This window comes from Lissotriton vulgaris, chromosome 5 (genome assembly GCF_964263255.1).
Source record: "Lissotriton vulgaris chromosome 5, aLisVul1.2, whole genome shotgun sequence".
Classification (NCBI taxonomy): Eukaryota; Metazoa; Chordata; class Amphibia; order Caudata; family Salamandridae; genus Lissotriton; species Lissotriton vulgaris.
The window spans coordinates 994,276,946-994,296,178 of NC_141693.1; the positions used below are offsets into that span (position 1 = coordinate 994,276,946).

General features: G+C 42.9%; 1 protein-coding gene across 1 annotated transcript in view; it reads left to right on the forward strand.

Annotated features, from left to right (window-relative positions):
• The window catches only part of LOC147711878 (inactive heparanase-2-like), a 738,870-nt gene that overhangs the window by 109,100 nt on the left and 610,537 nt on the right, over positions 1-19,233 (forward strand). The window contains exon 4 of the mRNA XM_086919554.1: positions 12,859-13,030. Within this exon, the coding sequence (XP_086775680.1) occupies positions 12,859-13,030 (172 nt within the window). The remainder of the gene's footprint in view (positions 1-12,858; positions 13,031-19,233) is intronic.

Consider the following 19,233-nt stretch of genomic DNA (forward strand, 5'->3'; position numbering starts at 1 on the left):
TCAGGGTCCCAATATTTATACCCCAAAATCCTTTGTTCTCTGAGGGGAGATGGGCCTTTGCCCAGTCCAAACCAGTTCTGAAGCACTCTGTTTACCAGACTTCTCCTTTCCTTTCACAGTACATGGCAGACATATCAGACACCCCAGAGGAGGTGGAGCCAGCATTGTGGAAGGCAAGTACATTCCTGGAGCATTTTGTTGACAGGACTCCTTTTCTTCTTTCAGTGTGCAGGGCAGAGACATCAGCCGCACCCCAGGAGGTGGAGCCAGCACTGTGGAACGCAGGCATAGCCCTATTTAAGGTTCAGGTGCAACTCCTCCCTCCCATTTAGATGCAGATCTCTCTATTCACCACTGGGCTGACTCATATTGTCTCTTGGAATCCCCCAGCCCTGTCACTCACAAAACCAGATAAAGGAATACACAACCTAGCATAGGCAGGCTTGAAAGGTTAGACAAGCAAATACATACTTTCTAAAAGTGGTATTTGCAAACACAGAATGTTAAAACCAACTTCACTAAAAGATGCATTTTATCATTCTAAGTTCAGGCATACTAAACTCGAATTTCTACCATGTTCTCTGAGTCAGTTAGGATTATAAAATGTAATAATTCTAACAGCCCATTCTGGCCTATGGAGAACAGGTAGCCTTGCAATAGTGAAAAAGGAAAATGGTTGTAATTCACTATTAGGACATGCCACACACATCAGTTCTTGTACTACCTTATACTTACAATGCACCCTGCTCTTGGGCCTACCATAGGGGTGACTGATATGAAGAAAAGGGAAGGTTTAGGGACTAGCAAGTGGGTGCACTTACCCGGTCAACATGACAGTAATAGACTGCATGCAGGCTCTGCAATGGCAGACCTTAGACACATTTTACAAGGCTGCTTCTGTGGGTGGCACAACCAGTGCTGCAGGCCCACCAGCAGCATTTGGCCCTGGGAACACTCAGTGCACTGTACTAGGGTCTGACAAGTAAACCAAATAGCCAAACATGGAACCACTGATTAATATATCAATTTACAATAGGGAGCACTGTGGCACTGAACAGCAGTGGCACAGTGCCCAAAGCATCTAACACCAGCAAAAATACATGAGGCAACAGCAAAAATGGAAGGGAGACCCACGCCAATGGTGCCAGGTCTAACACGTTTGAAATGCCTTTCCGTGGTGGCAAGTCATGCAGAGTCTGCTTGGGGGACCCATTGCGGGCCCCCAGGGACTCCGGGGGGGGGGGGATGTACATGGGGGTACCTGCATAACATGACTTCCTGGCATTGTGACAGGCGGTGCTGAGTGCCAGTTCCAATAGAGTGTGCACACTATTAGAGTTTTAAAACAGTATTCTTATGTTTCACCAACTTTATCTACAGTTCTCAAAATGAATAAAAACAGGCTGAATTACAAGTTAAACCTACCTGCTTAGGCAATACATGTTTCATAATTGCGTAATTCTGATTATACTCCTACACCATCTCTGCGTACAGTACGTGTGTCCATTCAATAGGTTTGCAGTCTCACATGCCCTAAAATAAAAACATTAGTGTTGAATGATTTTAGAACAAAATCGGACATAACAGCTGTTTTAGACTTCATTGATATGAGGAGAATGATTCTTTTTGTTGATCCCTGTATGTACAAATAACTGATAATTCTTAAGTCGCTCAAAAAGTGGGTTTGTGGATGTCTGCATCTGTTGTGTACATGTGTAAATATTTTGTGCATGTTGGGAGAGAATGTTAGTTTATGTGTATGGTTTTATGGATATTGGTGTTTTGTATGTGTATGTACAATTTTATCAGTTCAACATTCCCAATAATGTTTATGTTGCCTAGCTGTGAAAGGTTGGAGTCGGGAACGAGGTTTGGATTTGTGTGAGTAGAGATATGTTGTTCTGTGATTTTTCTTTAATGTTTGCAATTTTAGTCTATTTTCTTTGGCAGGATACCCTGTGAGTCTGGATTTGAGTGAATGTGTTAATTGACGGTGTTACCACATTTGATGTGTATCTGTTATGATAGCATTTTGCATATGTAGAGTTTAATGGAGTAGAGTCTCATAGAGTGGAGAATCTTACTGTGTAGTGTTGTACCATGGCCTAGAGTGAAGTGGCGTAAAGGTCAGTGGTATAGAGTGTAGTTGTGCAGAAAGTGCAGTGCCATTGAGTGAAGTGGTGCAGAGAGCAGTGGTGCAGAGTAAGTGGTACAAAGTAGAATAGAGCACAATGGTGTAGAGTAGCATAGTGTGCCGTTGGTTAGAGAGCAGTGGTGCAGAGTAGAGTGACGAACTCAGTGGAGAAGATTGCAGTCATGCAGACTAGAGTGCCGTACAGTGCAGTGGCGCAGAGTAGAGTAGTATAGAGTTCAGTGGCATAGAATAGACTGTCTTGAAGTGCAGTGGTGTATAGTAGAGTAGCATAGAGTGCATTGGCATGGAGTATAGTGTCCTAGACTGGTGCAGAGTAGAATAGAATGGCGTAGCTCCAGTGACGTCAGTGATTAATTAGAGCCTGTTGTTTCTGGTGCTCAGCACCAGCACTTAATCACCAACACCGGCACTTTCCATGAGCACCATTTAAGGACACATTTATTTACAGGGAGATTAAGAGATTTGTCCAGAATCACAGGATGTTGAGCCGACGCTGAGACTCAAACCTGCTTCTCCAGCACTGAAGTCGGCAGCTCTGGCCATTAACCCACATCCTCTCCCCACTTTCATGGTAAGTAGTTGGATCTGTTTTAGGCAGAGCTACAGGAGAGATGGGCTGGTGCAAGCTGCCTCCTGACATGAGCCCTGGCACTTACGTTTTTTACAAATTAACTACTGAGTGATGTAGAGTACAATGGTGTAAAGTGTAATGGCGTAAAGTGTTGCAGAGTAGAGTATACTGGCGTAGAGTGTAGTTGCTGAGTAGATTGACAATACTGCAGTGGCGTAGAGTGCATTTGATTTGAGTGAAGTGGTGTAGAGTGCATTGATGTAGAGTGCAGTGATCCAAAGTAGAGAGCAGTGGCGCAGTGTCACTGAGCGCAATGGCGCTGAGTGCAGTGACTCTGAGTGCAGTGATGTAGAGCATATTGTTGCATGGTGGAGTACGGCGGTGTAGAGCAGGGTGCAGAGTAGATTAGAGTGGTGTAGATTGGATTGGCATAGAGTGCACTGGCGTTGAGGGGAGTGCCAATGTGCATAGGCATAGAGTGCAGTGCTGCAGAGTAGAGTTTCGTGGAGTGATGTAGCGTGCAGTAGTGAAGAGTGCAGTGGTGTAGAGTAGAGTAGAGTAGTGTGGGGTAGAGTGCATGGACAGAGTGGTTTGGAGAAGCGTAAAGGCTAGTGGAATAGAGTGGAGTGAAGCAGAATAGAGTGCAGGGACGCAGCAGGGAGTGGCGTGGTGCTTAGAAGAATGGAGTTACGTACAGTGGAATATGCATGGTGTGGTAGCACACACCCATTACAGACACCACATCCTCAATTGAACTGGCCATTACAAACGATAATGTGTTGCGATGTCATCACCTAGTGTATTGTTTGCTTTGATCATAACCAAATATTTGTTTCCACCACACTTCAGGATTACCAAAAAGGTGCTTCATTTGTGCTTTTTTAATTTTAATATATTCTGAAATATCGGCACAGTTAGGCGTGTGTATTGCACACACCAGAATGTGTATTATTATAGATTGGTCTTTCGTGCACCCTGAATTTAAACCTTGGATTACTATAGTGCACAATTTCAAGGATAAAATATTGGGGGGAAATAAACAAGTAAGTAAGTCTACTTTTTCGATTAGTAACTACACATATATAGCACATATATTTTTAAAGTATGTAAAAATTGGGTTAGGAATAGTAAACCTATATTTTCCTATATGCACTAACCATTAAATATTCTATCCTTGATATTCTTGTCACAACAATATTCTGAGGGTCAGTATTCAGTAGTACAATCATAACTTCAGATGGAGGCTGTATTACTCAAAGATGATCCATATTAATTTTAGAATTGGGCTGTACAGTTGAAGATGACTTCAAGATACGTTCATGTTACTCCAGAATAATTCTGTGATTACTACTTTACATATTTTCTGGGATTTCAACTTTTACTTTCACAACTGAACAGCACTGGTGTTTTAATCTGTTACACAAAGCAAATAGACACTACTAATATAATTGCACTCTTTTTAATCCTGTCTTATCTCTAGTATTTTATTTTTATATTTGTCGCCCCAATCAAGCAATTTTGTTGATGTCAGATGTTAATAAGTGATTAAGTGTAGGGGTTAGTACCAGCAAAGTGGAACTGATGTTGAGCGGATCATTTTGAATGCATGAGACTTCTCAAGAAGTATGTTGCGGTTCAGTGTTTGTTAGTAAGCCTCCAAGTGGTTTTGCCAGTGGCTAAGTGGATGCTGCAGTTCAGTGGTTATGTAACTAAGGGGTGCTGTAACAAATATGGAAAGTGGCAGCTTTGGTTGATTGGTCTTGTGGTTGTGAGCTGTACAAAAAGCTGATGTAGTGTAGTTTGCTCAAATAATGTGAGTGGCCACAGATCTTGTGAGTGAAAAAAACGTGTTTTGTGTGACACAGTCATTTTAAGTGACTTTAGTGCGTAGGGATACCTGTAGAGGCATTGGGTGTGTATACATTATACATGGGGTTCAATTGTCTGAGAATGATTATATGTTATTTGTGGGTGAAAGCATTTTTAGCTGTCAGTGCTGTTCTGAGGGGTTGCTGTGAGTGACTGCAGGAGACTAGTTCAGAAACTGTGTTGTGTTATGCATGTGGATGAATAGTGTAGGGAGTGTAGGTATAGAAGGTTTTGAGTGTGCTGTGAATGATTTCAGGAATGTTTCATAGGATATTGCAACTGAACTGGGGAAAACCTGCAGGTGGGGATGTGAGTGGATGTGGGGCAGTCCAGTGTTGCTGAATGCCTGTGGGTTAGTGCAGAAAATTGCTGGGCGTTTAACTTACAAGTCATCTTGTCAAAAACTTTGGTAAGTAAAGGATGGTGTGGGCTGCAAACGATGTGAATTAGTGAATGAGTGCTGCAAGTGGCTCAGTTGTGAGAGATGGCAGGTTGGGATGTGAGATGTGAAATAAAAGATATGAGCGGCAGAGGCATGTTGTGCGAGGTAGAATAGGGTTGCACAGAGTTGTGGGTGAGATGTGACTGAATAGCTCATGTGAAAGATTACATTGGTGAGGGATAGCTGAGATGGGAGAAAGGTGTGAGCAAGTTAGACAGTTAGACAGTGTGTGAATCACTGCAACTCATTGCAGGTGTGAGTGAAGGATGTGATTGTGACGACTGGTTTTGCTGAGAAAGAATAATGCATGTAGTTGAAGGACAATGGTTTAATCAAAAATACGTGTTAAAGGTTGTGCCAATGGACGAAGCAAGCACGTGATAACAAAAGTTCTTGTGAGTAGTGGTGTAGAGACTGAGTAGTAAAGTGACTGAAGTGGGTGGCTCCTTGAGAGATTTGTTATGAAAGTGGTTTTATAAATGGTCAGAGATTCAAATGCAACAGTAATGTGGCGAGAGGTAAAGTTATTTGTTCAGATGAGAAGTAGTTGTGTGGGCAAGTTACCTTGTATTGGCGTCATATTGTGTGTGGTTGGGGTGAAAGTAAATGCTGCTACTACTGCCTCGAGTGAGTGACTGGTGCAGTAAGTGGTACTGTAAGTGTGTGTCATAGTCATGTTCTGAAATTATGACTGGTGTTGCATGCAGCTTAACATGAGTTGTCGGTGAACGGGTAATGGCCGAAAGTGATATTTCATCTTGTATGAGGGTTAAGTGCCTTACTAAGTGTAATTGGATGATGGTGAGCCAGTTGTGTAAATGAGTGCTGTGAGTGGGTTATCAGTTTTTGCTGATGTTACTGCATAGTGGCTAAATGGTGCTTTGTGAGGGTGTTAAGGTGAGTAAGTAAGACAACTTCTTAATTTTGTTCTGACACCAGTCCTTCAGCGCCATTATTCTTCAATTCCACTCTCTTCCAAGAACCATGCACTCAAGATAGCCAAACCTGTCCTCTTCACTCATAATCTCCTCTCATTGACTGGGCTTGTGCATTGTCACTCTCAATAAACTGGCCTGACAGCCTGTTCACTTCTGTCACCCGCCTTCTTGCCTGACATCAGTAAAACGTCTCAGAGAGGTAAATACTCACATCTATTAATCTGCAGGTCACAAATTAAAATCCCTCCGGCGTCAGCTCAGTCATCCATCCTTCTGAGATTGGCAAATGGAAAATTATGAAAGAGTGTAATAGTGACAACTGTAAGATACAGCGCTTAAAAGAAAGAATAGTATAAACAATGATTGTATAGCCTGCTTCCCCATCATCATTTGAAGCTTTCAGTCAATTTTACATAACTCTGTCCCCTATCCTTACCAACAATAATTAAATGTTACTAATTAATATGCCACTTTTATCACATGATGTTATCTGAATCATAAGCCATGTTGTCATTTTTTTTTACCTGGATCCCATTCCACGTGATTGATGGTGACATTATTCTTGGACCAAAAGTTATGCTGAGAAATTTCAGATTATGTGAACAGATTTCTAGTTAGTGCATTCGAAACCTGACAAGCCCTCAGCAAAAGGCTGGTAAATTTAAGGAAGGGGCTTCGGAAAAGCTAAATAGGTAGCCACTTATCTCGAAGCACTGCACTTGGGTGATAGCAGACCTTTAATGTAAAAACTATCACCATAAGGTACCCTAACTTAATTGCAGAATCATGTGCAATGAGAATGGCTCCGTTGACACTAATAGGACTCCCTGCCATCAAAATGTGATTTCAGTACAAGGCATGGAGCCTACCTGACTCAGAGCTCTATTTTAAATCTTGCATTAGCCAAGGCCTTTGGAATTGATTAAAATTATATATAGAATATGCTTAGTTATAGAGGCTTTCAGCGAGTCCTCTTTATAAATTGGTCTGTTATTGTGTCATTCACATTTTTTATCTATCCACTGCAGCACACAGCATAGGACATTGGCCTGCCTATTTCAGCCACTAGCTAACTTTACTGCGAGTAGTGGCATTCTTCCCTTTCACAAGAAGTAAATACACACACAAAGTAGTTCCCATTAGAGTCAGGGACTACTATAGCAAAGTGTCCTTTTTGACATAAAAAATATATTTGCCCTTTAGCCAAAGGTTTCTTTTTTTAGATTGGTGCGTGCCCGACAGGACCCCATCAACACAGTCCGTGACATAACAAAAACAATGACAAAGTCAAAAGGCTGTCAATACCAGACCTATTAGCTGTCTCATTGCTTGTTTCACAATCTAGAACGTACACAACAGCTAAATACATGTTAATATTAAAATGCTTAAATATGTAAAGATCAAAATGAGGGTGATGTCTGTATACAACCGAGCACATCATCAGCAAGACACACAGTTGAGGGGGAGTCGGGCAGTGGTGGCAGGTCTGGCAAACATTTTGTTATGTAAATTTCAAGAAATTGTGCCAGTGCAAAACCACATGAGATTCGACCCGACCTGTTACTTTGTGGCCCCGCTGTGACCAATGCCAAGGAGTAGCATCATCATAAGAGAGTGAATCTAAGTTTCGGGCTCTATGCTGGTAGGGTGAGATAGGCAAGTTGATGCATGTACTGTTTGGAGAAGACTGTATCCTGCGGTTTTTCACAGAACTGGGCTGGGCAGCTGAATCCTGAACAAACAGTTCTGGGAGATACCAATACTGCACAAACATTTAAAAGGCATCTCCACAGTGAACAAGACATATTTGTACAAATGAACCAAATCCCGGTTTACAGTGTACAAACATTTTCCCAAATTGAGGTGTAGGGAAGAACAATGGAGACAGAGGTTGAGACCATGAAAAGTAGTAGAAAAAACAGATAAAAGGGAAAGTGAGGAAGAAGGCGATATTGGAGGGGGAGCCAAAGACAGATAGGGTACAGAATGAACGAAAAGAGTAAAGAGAACTGACTGGGAAAAGCAGACATTGATGTGCAAGAAAGCATTATAAGTATTACAAGTGGGAAGGAAAAAGCAGACCTGGAAAGGGAAGCATGAAAAGGGAGAGAAAGAAAAGTAGGGGAGAGAGACAGAAAGGTGAAAACTAGTTTGTGAGGGGAGAGTTCAGAGAAAGCATACACAGGGCAGAGCACGAAGGACTGGATAATAGGTAAGAAGCATGGTGAAATGGGAAAGAAAGAAAAATGGTGAATGCATCTTTTATTATATATATAGTCTTCAGGGATGACAGGCCTGTATCATTGCTCGGCCTCACCTTTTGCATAGCTCTGTTGCCCAGACACACAATAGTGACACATTCACTGTGACAGGCTTTTCAGCCGTCAATATTATGCTTCCCTGGCACCACAATGGGTGTGATTGAAAGAAAGTATTAATGTGTTAAACATACCATCGCGATTAAGTTTTGTTTGAGAATCAGGCTCTGAAACGTCAAACAAAGCATCCCATTTTTTAAAAATTTGCGATTTTATATAGCAGTGAAAGGTTAAGTATTTAGGCACGGGAGACTAAGGGGCTGATTACGATGTCGGTGGGTCTGACACCGATAGGTCGTCTGTATTGGACCCACCAACATCTGCTCCTGTGGTTCGCCCGGCACATGGCAGGCCCAGGAATCAGGTAGAGGGACCATCCGCCGCACTTCTGATGGGCTTAAAGAGCCAGACCGTACATCGGATGGTCAGTAATCCCTACAATGAGGGCTGTGCCTGCTCAGGCACCACCGAAGGGATTACAATGTCCCTTTCTGCCTGCACTTTCAGGGCGGTTCACCCGCAATGAAAAGGCAGGCGGAAAATGAATTTTGGGGCCCCTAGCTGGGCCCTCTTCCACCCTGCCCTCCACTATGGTCCCTGCCATGTGGCAACCACCTAATGGTGCCTGTCACAGGGTTCAGGCATGCCTTTTGTCTTTGGGGCATGTGCTGAAGCCCTTTTTCTTTTCATAATTTGGATGGCGGGACCTCCAACTGTTGGCTGTTTGCGTTCCCGCAATGATGGCAGTCAGACGCTCGTCCGTCCGCCATCATTATGAGCCCCTAAGTGATTTGTCGAGAATCACAAGATGGGCATCCGACGCCAGGACCCGAACCCGGGTCCCTAGTTTCAAAGTCAGATGCTCTGGCTGTAATGCAGTATCATTGATCTGACTTGGTGACACAAAATTGCACATTCAACCACCCTCACACACATTTTTTCTTTAATAGAGTACATAATTCAAAAGAGCCTGATGCGCTGATGTTGAAAGGCGAACATATACACCCTGCCTCAAATGGCAATGTCACATTCATCATCAGTGCCCTGCAGCATTCCAAACAAAGCCCCATATTAATGCAAGCCTACAAATGGTAGTATACTATTCCTACCTCTACAAAAAGAGGCCACACTCAGTAAAGTTCACTGAGAGGCGGAATGCTACTGCCACCTCTCTCACATAAATCTTTACATGAAAGCACCACATGTTACAGAGAGGCGGCGGACTCCCTCCATTCAAAGAAAGCGTGGCACTTTCAGAGTACCTCAAAGTGCAAGGAGAGACAGGAAATCACACCCACCTCACTTCCCGTGTCTCACACCACCCCCACCAAAATAATACTGAACGGTCCAATGCTTCCTGCTTTCTCTCTCAGCACGATCCATCTGCACGCACTCCGGTGCAGCAATACTTGTGTCTTCTCTCTCGGTCACAGTATACCTCTACTTCCATATTTGTTCCAGTCAATGTTACCAGAGAAAGGAATGGCATGGTAGCCCAGATCCAAATAAAAGTAGCCCAAAACGAGCCCAATAGTGCTACTCCAAGGCAGGATGGTCTGGAGCAGTGTGATGTAGCCAGGAATGAAGCTTAATGACTGGCATGTTCCATAGGTTTGCCACCTTTTCTAAAGAAAGATACCTGCCATTTCATAAATTTAAGATTCTCCAAAAGCTCTGGCTCATACTTAAATAGACCGTAATGAAAAATAGTTTATATCCACTTTTAACATGACCTTTCTGGCATTCGCTTATTTTAATTATTTGGTCGGGGATCATTACAGTCAGATTTCAGCATCAGACACATCAATCCAGCGGGGTGTGTTGTCTATATAGAAATGTATATATTCTACAGGGAGGCTCAATCAAATAAGATATTGTAACGATATTAAAATAACCTGTTACATACAAGTAACTCTGCATTTGGTGCATTGACTCCTTTACAGTGACTGTAACCTGCGGATTCCAGGTGAAACATACATTGCTAAACCACTAACTCAACCCACTAAGCTGTTTTGTTGGTATTTGAACTTGACCTGAAGATATACACAGTTTTATGCAACAGACGCAGTTATTCATTCATGAGTCTTACTGCAAATGGAGTATGTGAATTCAGGATACACATAGAAATGTGCAATAAGATCTCAGTTTACTGTGCCATTTAGCTGGGGTAAATTTGGAAACTGCAGATTACACACACATTTCCCCACTATGGGAACCCGTGACATACATATTCATAGTGTTTTCTAAAGCCAATTTTATTTTTGTAAACAATACAACGTTTCTTAAATATCAAAATGGTGTATATTGTGAAGCAATCAGCAGGTAATTCGAAAACCACCCGGTACAATTTCTAACCAAAATGGTGGCTGTGCTTCTGAAGTAATCAGCAGATCATTCTATAGTAATCAGGAAACATTTTAACTGAAGACAAAATATTAGCGCTTGTAAAATAATTAAGAAGTAATTTTGAAGCATCTTCAAGTCATCAGGAACAATCACATCTTGTGAAGTCACCGGATGCTCATTTTCATGTTATCTTGAAGTCATCAAGCACACGTTCTAAACTCTGCTGATGACTTAAGGTGCTTGATGTGTGATGATGTGAAAATGATTTCTACTGGGATAACTTATAAAAGCATTCTGTTTGACTAGGGGCGAGGGGAGCAGTTTGCACATGTAGTGCACACTTTGGGGGCTGGTTCTGACGTTATTTAAGACTTTCTGATTTTATTAAACTTGCATGTATTATGAAGTTACTTAGAAAGCCGTTTGAACCAGCAATCTTCATCCATTAGTCTAGTATTGTGTCATTCACATTTTTCTTTTGCCCACTACAGCATATAGCATGGGACAATGGGTCAGCACACTTCAGCCATTTATTTGCTAACTTCACTATGGGGGACGGCATTCTGCCATTTCACAAGGAGCACATTCACATACTGTGTGACAAAGTGTGCTTTTTCAGACAACAAATATTTTTTCTTTTTCCTATTTTTTTACAACAATAAAGGTTTGCAAAAACAATGAAGGCATTGCCAAAGCCAAGAGGCTGGCATCCAGTGCAATAGCTGCTGGCTTTTGAAATCCGTGTTTGTTAATGTGTTTGTATTTATGCTTGTATATGAAAACAGATTTTTGACAATCAATGTCCTATCAACATAATTTCTCTGACTTCCACTGCACACACTCAGCAATATGCGTGTTCACAGGGAACCAAGGACCACAAGTACACAGTGTTCTAATAGTTGCATACTCTAAGATTCTGTTATACTTAGGGTTTGTTACTGCTAAAACACTTTCTGAAATGTACTGAACCCAAATAATGAGTCAGAAAAGGTTTTACAGATTAATAAATGCGTTTAGGAATCAATATGGAATTGGCATTTGAAAAGGGCATGTTCAGGGCGTCCCTTCCAAATACTGTTTCCTTATGGTGGGTATTGCTGTTTTGTGACTGAAATCCATTTTCAAAGCATTAGTATTTTATCATCAGCTCAGAGAAGGTGGTAACCCATTTGCAAATGGAAAGGGGTCCCTTACTCCTATAAAAAGTTTGCATAACTTCTCTCTTTTTTTAATTCCTCCAATTTTCCTTTTAAGAAAACAGGCTGCATTTAGAAAATATAGGCTGCTTTATTTAAAAGCAGTAGCAGACCCCAGCAGGCCACTATTCCTATGACTGTGGGCAATTTTAGTGAGTCACAATGTGCAACCTACATGATGAATATTGATAAGATAGGTTGAATTGCGACCCACTGCAACTCTGGATTCTGTTTACTGATCTATTAGTGCATAGGTTGGTTTACGAAAAAAAAATTATTCGATGAGCGTTGGTGCGCAATTTATGACTACTTTTATCAAAACGATTCTTTGCACATGTGGCCCTAAGAAGTAGAAAAACACATTTAGCACCTTCCTGCCAAAATGAATATACCAATGTTATTTCTTAGATGCTCCTTTACATTGTCTTCTATATGCTGCCTCTGAACCACTTCAGAAATGTACAGCAGATAGTATCTTGAGTTGAAAAAAAATAACAGGTCAATAGTGCCACGCTGGTTAAGGAAATGTGCATAGTTTAATGATGGTAAAGTTATGAAGTCTTTATATGGTCAATACTTTGGGAATGCTGTAGGTGTAATGACTTGGGTGTACATGGTAATATTGTGTTTTATGTGCCACCTTAGAGCATAGTTTGGAAATTTCAAAGCACTGCAAATTACATATGCTACAAGTATCCAATGTGGTGCCACACAATTCGTCAACCCCTGAAGAAAGAAAGGCTGGGTTAGCTTGACATGATTCAAACTCATTACCTGTAGCTCATTCAAAACTGAGCATCATGCTATCACTCAAAAGTGAGCATCATGATGAAGTATATATTTTGAATATTTTAGAATGCTTAGTAAATAATCTATTTTGAGATAGTCTGTGTTTCATCTGATCTAGTCAATTCGCGCAGACTGATTTTCTTTTTATATTGATATCACTTAGTGTTTCTGGTGGATTACTTGCTCAAATCAACTGCAATTGCACTGATTATTATACATCTGATGTTTCTTCAGAGCCCAACAACTATCGGACAGTAATTGGTCGTGCAGTGAATGGTACCCAATTTGGAAAGGATTACATTCAACTGAAGAGTATACTGCAGTCCATCAGGTCTTACTCCAGAGCACCCATTTATGGACCTAATATTGGCCGACCCAAGAAGAATGTAGTAACACTCCTAGATGGGTATGTAAAGCATCACAACATTTTCCTTTTACACACAGGTGCACTTGTGTTAATTAAATATGTGTAGATGGTACTAATCGTCCAGTTGGTATTAAGCCACCCATCCTATTAGATTCGCTGACATATGAAATGAAGCACACTAATTAGTGTCATTTCAACTAAATTATAGTTGTAGCAGACGTGGCATGAAACAACCTTTAACACGACATTACTGTAAGTGACATACCATCACAGTTAGTGTCATGAAATGAATTGACATCATACAGCCATTGACCCATTGAAAGGTATAAAATTGAAGATGAAAAAATATACTTTAGGTTTTAAAAATATGATAACTATATCATTGAGCAGAAGCTTATGAAGATGACTTTAGCTACTAATCACGTTAGCTATGGGTGCCCTAAATACTGTTTTTACATGCCATAGAAATTACATGAAATGCCCGCATTACTGCCCCACATGGTGGTGTATTTTGACATCAAATGCAAGAGGAATATCCATGATGTGATAGTTACAATCAATATGCCAGGGTGCTACAAAATGCACGTGTGTGCTGTCATTATATGTCAGCGAAACTGTTGTATGCATGTTAGGTGGCATATTGTACCAACGTAATATGGGGGTGCAACCATTTGTGTGACCAGTTTTGTGCATTTGTGAAACTACTACAATTCTCCTATGTGCCTCATGCACAAGTCACACTAACTGACTATTCAGTCCATAGCAGGGCATTATCACAAGTTACTGTGTGTTAGAAATGGGATTTCTGGTTGGCTAGGGCTTCTGCCAAAGCCAGGCAGAAACCACCACTCTAGGCAGGGCAAGGCAGTTACACGCCAAAGATAACCCCTGCTCACCCCCTTGGTAGCTTGGCACGAGCAGTCAGGCTTATCTCGGTGGCTATGTGTAAAGCATTTGCACACGCACACAGCAACCACATCCCAGGCACACTACAAAAGGAACTCCACACAAGATTATATCAAAAATAGCCTTTATATTCTCATAACACATTAGAATAGTAAACACATAATATACACTGTGCCCACTGGCATGGGTAATATTCACAAGGGATTATATACACATGAGAGGGCCACATGGACCACTGTCAGAACCATCACCAAGCGAACTGGGTAAAAGTAAAACAGATCATAAAAGTACAACCAGTATCCACTGGTAATCACCGTACTTAGAATCAGCCTGTAACATAAACTTCATTATGCACAGTATCTCATCAGGCGCAAATTACATTCTGCGCAAACCTCACCAGCATAAACACAATATGCAATCCTCTTACAAGTCTAAACACATTAGACCCTAACCTCCTAAGCGCAACTCACATTAGGGGCATAAATCACACAGAGAGACATGATCTCACTAGCATAAACCATGATATGCAAAACAACCTGATAATAATAAAAGACCACATTTAGAGGTATAACACAGGGTACGTAAAACACACTACATGAATTACATTTCCTAGCACCAAAATACTTTTAGCACATAAATCACAGTAGGGCCTGGTGCCCTATTTACCTCCCAGTCCCCCTGGCCATCTCAGAAAAGGGGCTCAATTGCCCTGTGTCCCCAAAGTCAGGGCACGCTGCCAATACAGCGACTGTCAAGGGTGCGCACTTCGCAGCTGTGAAGGAAAAGATGGGGGCGAAGGAGTGCAACTCACTCCTACCTCAACATGTCCCCTAAAAGAAAGACCTAAACGGTGCAGCTGCCCACTACTTGCTGGGCAGCTGTAAATATAGAAATAAGGCATGGGCTCTCAGTAGCCCTTGAAACAAATGTGCCCCCTTTGTTGGAGCCACACGGGGCACTGGAAACCATTAGCCAAACGTTGGACCACCTAGGCTCTAAAAAAGAAACATGCCCCCAAGCACTGGGGCCCTCAGGGGAGTGCCCCAGACTCTGTAAATAATGATGCCCAACCATTAATGCCCGCCAGCGTTGGAGCGGCCCGCCGCCATCCGGGGCCTCTCTAAATGTGGAAATGGCCAGGTGCCTCGAAGGGCAACACATGGGGAAAGAACACGGGCCCCTATGTCAGAGCCCACACAGGGCTCTTAACCAAAACAGGCCCCCGATGGAGTGGCCCGGTGCCAGATGGGCGGCTCTGACTCTGTGCCCCACGGGCACAATACCCAAGAGCCGTCGCTCCCACGGAGCCCTACTCCTGGCTCAGGTCGGGGGAGGCTCTCTCTTTGCATGTGCCCCTCTTCGCCCGGTCCCCCTCCTGGGACCGGGACTTCATCGTGGAGCCTGGAGGCTCCGTCACTTCTCTTTTCACCCGGGCCCCCTCCTGGGACCCGGACCTTTGCAGGACTTCTCCTCCAGCACCGGGGCTCCCAACCGCTCACGGGAGTCCCACAAGGCATTCTCTGTCTCTCTCCGGTCTCCTCAGCAGTGCGGGCGGTGCTCTCTCCACTCCGAGAGCCCTGATCTTCTGCCGACCATAGCTTCCTCTGGACTTCCCTCAGGCCACACAAGGCCACGCCCACATCCCAACAAGGGTTGCCTGACTTCCGGGTCGCATTTGCAGCGGCCCGGCAATGTTTCAAAAGCGTCTCGGGCTGCGGCGGTGATACTTCTTTATCGGAAAAATGAGGGGTGGACTCCCTCGCAACCAAAATCACCACGCAGGGTGGGCACCTGCCCCAAAACAAATCTAAAGTGGCCATAATGCAGGGTGGGCACCTGCAATTAAAATCCCTAAGCGGGGTAGGCAAACCCCTCGGCAGCATCACAGTGGAATCCCTCCAGTGGGAATTCCCTCCAACGAGGCGAATAGCATCACGCTGCGCAGCCCACTCTCCTCCTCAGCTGGGCAATTAAAGGATAGTGCTTCTAGGCGCTAGATGAAGCCAAAGTCCTGGGGCAAGGAGAATAAAGCAAATGGTCCCACACGTCCTTTAGGCATCAAGGGCGCAATGCAGGGCCCAGGGAGGCAAGCCCTCATGGCACCCCCCCCCCCCCCCCCCCCCCCCCCCCTTGGCCCCAGCAGCAGCACACCCCAGCAGGGTCAGTATCCAAAAGCAGAACAACTTTATGGGGACACAGCCCCTATATTTTTACAGCATTTTCCCTTTGTGACACAGCACAGGGCTGGGGGGAAAACCATATGCAACTGGTTTGGGGGAGCTATGGAGCACTTTGTTGTGCTCAGCTCCTCTCTCCATTGTCAGGTGGGGGCTAGGTGCTCAGGCGCACCACAGGAGGTGGACCCAGCATTGTGAAGGGAAGGCACAATCCTATTCAGGTCCCAGGTGCAACTCCTCCCTCCCATCTACATGCAGATCTCACTAGTCACCGCTGGGCAAACCCATCCTGGCTCCTGGAGCCACCCACATCATCCAGCACTTGTCAATCACAAGCCAGACATGCAATTCACATCAGGCAGGCAGACACACAGTACACAGAAATGCCAACTTCTAAAAGTGGCATTTCTCCACCAGTCATAAATCTGCACACACCATTGGGCAGCATTTATTCTCACGAGTTTGCACCTACTAAACTGACCCCTGCACTCCTCTCATACCAGGAACTACCAGGGACACACATATCCCCCATGCATTCCTATGGGAGGTCAGGCCCATCTCACCACACATTCACAGAGAGCGCCCACACTTTACACTGGACCACAGTGCTAAAGTGCTCAGAGGCCTAAAATCACCAACACCAGGTTACAGAAAAAGACTAGGAGAACGCAAAAAAAATTCAGGGGGAACCTGCCAAAAGGGCCACGTCCAACACTGTGCAAATATTCTAACTCTTTATCCCTTCAGACTGTGGTCCTGATACATAGAACAGTGGTAGTTTATAATCAGGGCCATTGTAAGGAGGCAATGGATGATAACATTGTAACAAAAATGGTTCGATACATTATGCAGCAAGAAAATGGTAATTATTGGAAAAGGAAAACAAAGTATGGGCATATAGTGGCACTAAAGCTAGATCATGCAACACATTCTGCAAACATTTCTTCTAGCTATTTAAACATTTTAAAACACTGATAGACCAGTTACTTTGGTGCTAACATGAATGTTTCACTAATGAAAGCCATACACATTAAGCAGATCCATTTCCAAACGTTATTAACCAAGAATAATATTGTCTCACATGGAGACACAGGATCACGGCTTAATTAAAACTATGTATTCTACCTTTAAGAGTAAAGTAAATTGAGTAAAACATATATAGGGTTGTAGAAAATAAGCACACTTTGTAATAAAAAGGTGTTTCTTATTTATTTGGCGTATCCTACTTATATTCTGAATTGTTATTTTTGTTTTACCCTGTTTCAAGTGTATACATTTCCAGAATTGTGCAATGCATTTCATTTTCAATACCTACGTTATAACTAGAACTATTTAAAGGTTATACAAATGTAACCTTAAAATATGTGCAATATTTGTGTGGGATTCTTTAGGGTCTGGGGCCCTGATTACTTAAGGGGTCGTTAAGAATTCAGTATATACTGCAACCAATAAACACTTATACCACAGTGTACAGTATTTGCAAAGTGTGGAAATTATATCACATTCTAAGTTTTTCTCAGTGTTTCTGTACTGAATTGCACACATTATCAGAATTTACTGTGTTTTTCGACTAACAGCATTATTTAGATATTGGCTGACGGGTTACTGTGTCACAACGGAGACGAATATCCCATAGGATATAATGGGATTTATATTTCGGTGGACTGAATATCCGTCACCATTGTTACGGAGTAACTTGTCCGCCAAGATCTGAATCAGGCCCTTAATGTCCTTGAAATGAATGCTGCTGTTATACCTTTGCCAGTAATGTGCACTTTATTTGAGTGAGCAGTGAAACAACAAAGTTACCTCATCAATTATAAAAAAGTATATTGACAACAAAAACATAGTACCTATTATCAATGTGGCGGTTAGTGGCTTTACACAGCCTGGCTTGACACACAATAACCATATCATAATTGTGAGCTCTATGGCCCTTATTACGAGTTTGGCAGTCCAATGAACTGCTGAACCAATGGTGGCAGTCGGCGGACCGCTATATTGGCAGTCCGCCTGCCACATTAGGACTGTGGCAGTTGGACTGCAATGGGTCCACTTCTACTCTCAGGGACCCATGATCCCTGGCGGTGGCACATCATTCTGAGGCCCCTAATATGCTGTCATTGCCGCTGTGCCACTGCCAAGCATATTGGGAGTTTCCTCACCACACTTTTCATGGCGGTGTGATCGCCATGAAAAGTTTGGCAGGGAGGAAACAAAAGGGGCCCTACAGGGCCCCTTTTTGCCTCTGTGCCATGGAGTGCATGCTGTGGGGCCAAATGCTGTGCCCCACTGTGTGCACGCACCCCCAGTTCCTGCAGGGCATGGACTTTACGGTCCATGCCCTGCAGGAACAGCCTTTGACACTCCCATTGCGGTGCTTTTTTTAAAGGCATCGCAGTGGGACCGCCGAAGAACCACCCACCAGAGAAAAGAGTAAACCATCCGCCAGAGTAAAAAATAGTCGTCTTTTGGTGGGCTGTCTTATAATAGCGGCCGCGTGGCGGCCCTGCTCCGAGACCATCAATGTCATAAGAAGGCCCTATGCCTTCTATACATTTTTCTTAATACTTCAGTCTGCCAATCAGTCATCAGAATCTCCCAAGAAAAGCTAACAAATTCAATCTTTTTGCTGAATATGTTAGTTCAGTTTGCCAAATTTCTTTTGATATGTTTTGCATTTCTTCCACAGTGTCCATTTATGCGTAGTTTAAAAATAGGTTGCCCGAAAATCCCATCCATGGTTTGACCTGTGAAATCCTTTTGCAAATTGAAAATATGCATAAAAATAGTTGTAAAAATGTGTTGGTGTTTTGGCAAAAGCCTACTGAAATTAATTGAGTGATGGCAGAATGACAACATCTTAGAACATATTTAAAATGTTTTGAACAATGACAGATGACACATCGAAATGTGATGTTTTCATATTTTAAGCATGTGAACAAGTATTTTTGAATGTTCAGTTCCCTTAAAAATATAATCCTAAGATGTTATGGAAGTCTTTCAGCTTCTAAGACAATCATAAAACCGGCACAGGAGAGCTTGTGATTATCATTGTTCAAGCTGAGCAGGATAAAACCAGAGCTCCAACCGGAGAAGATATACACCAATTCACAGATTTTGGTCTGATTCTTAGTAGGTATGATTCAACTGCAATGC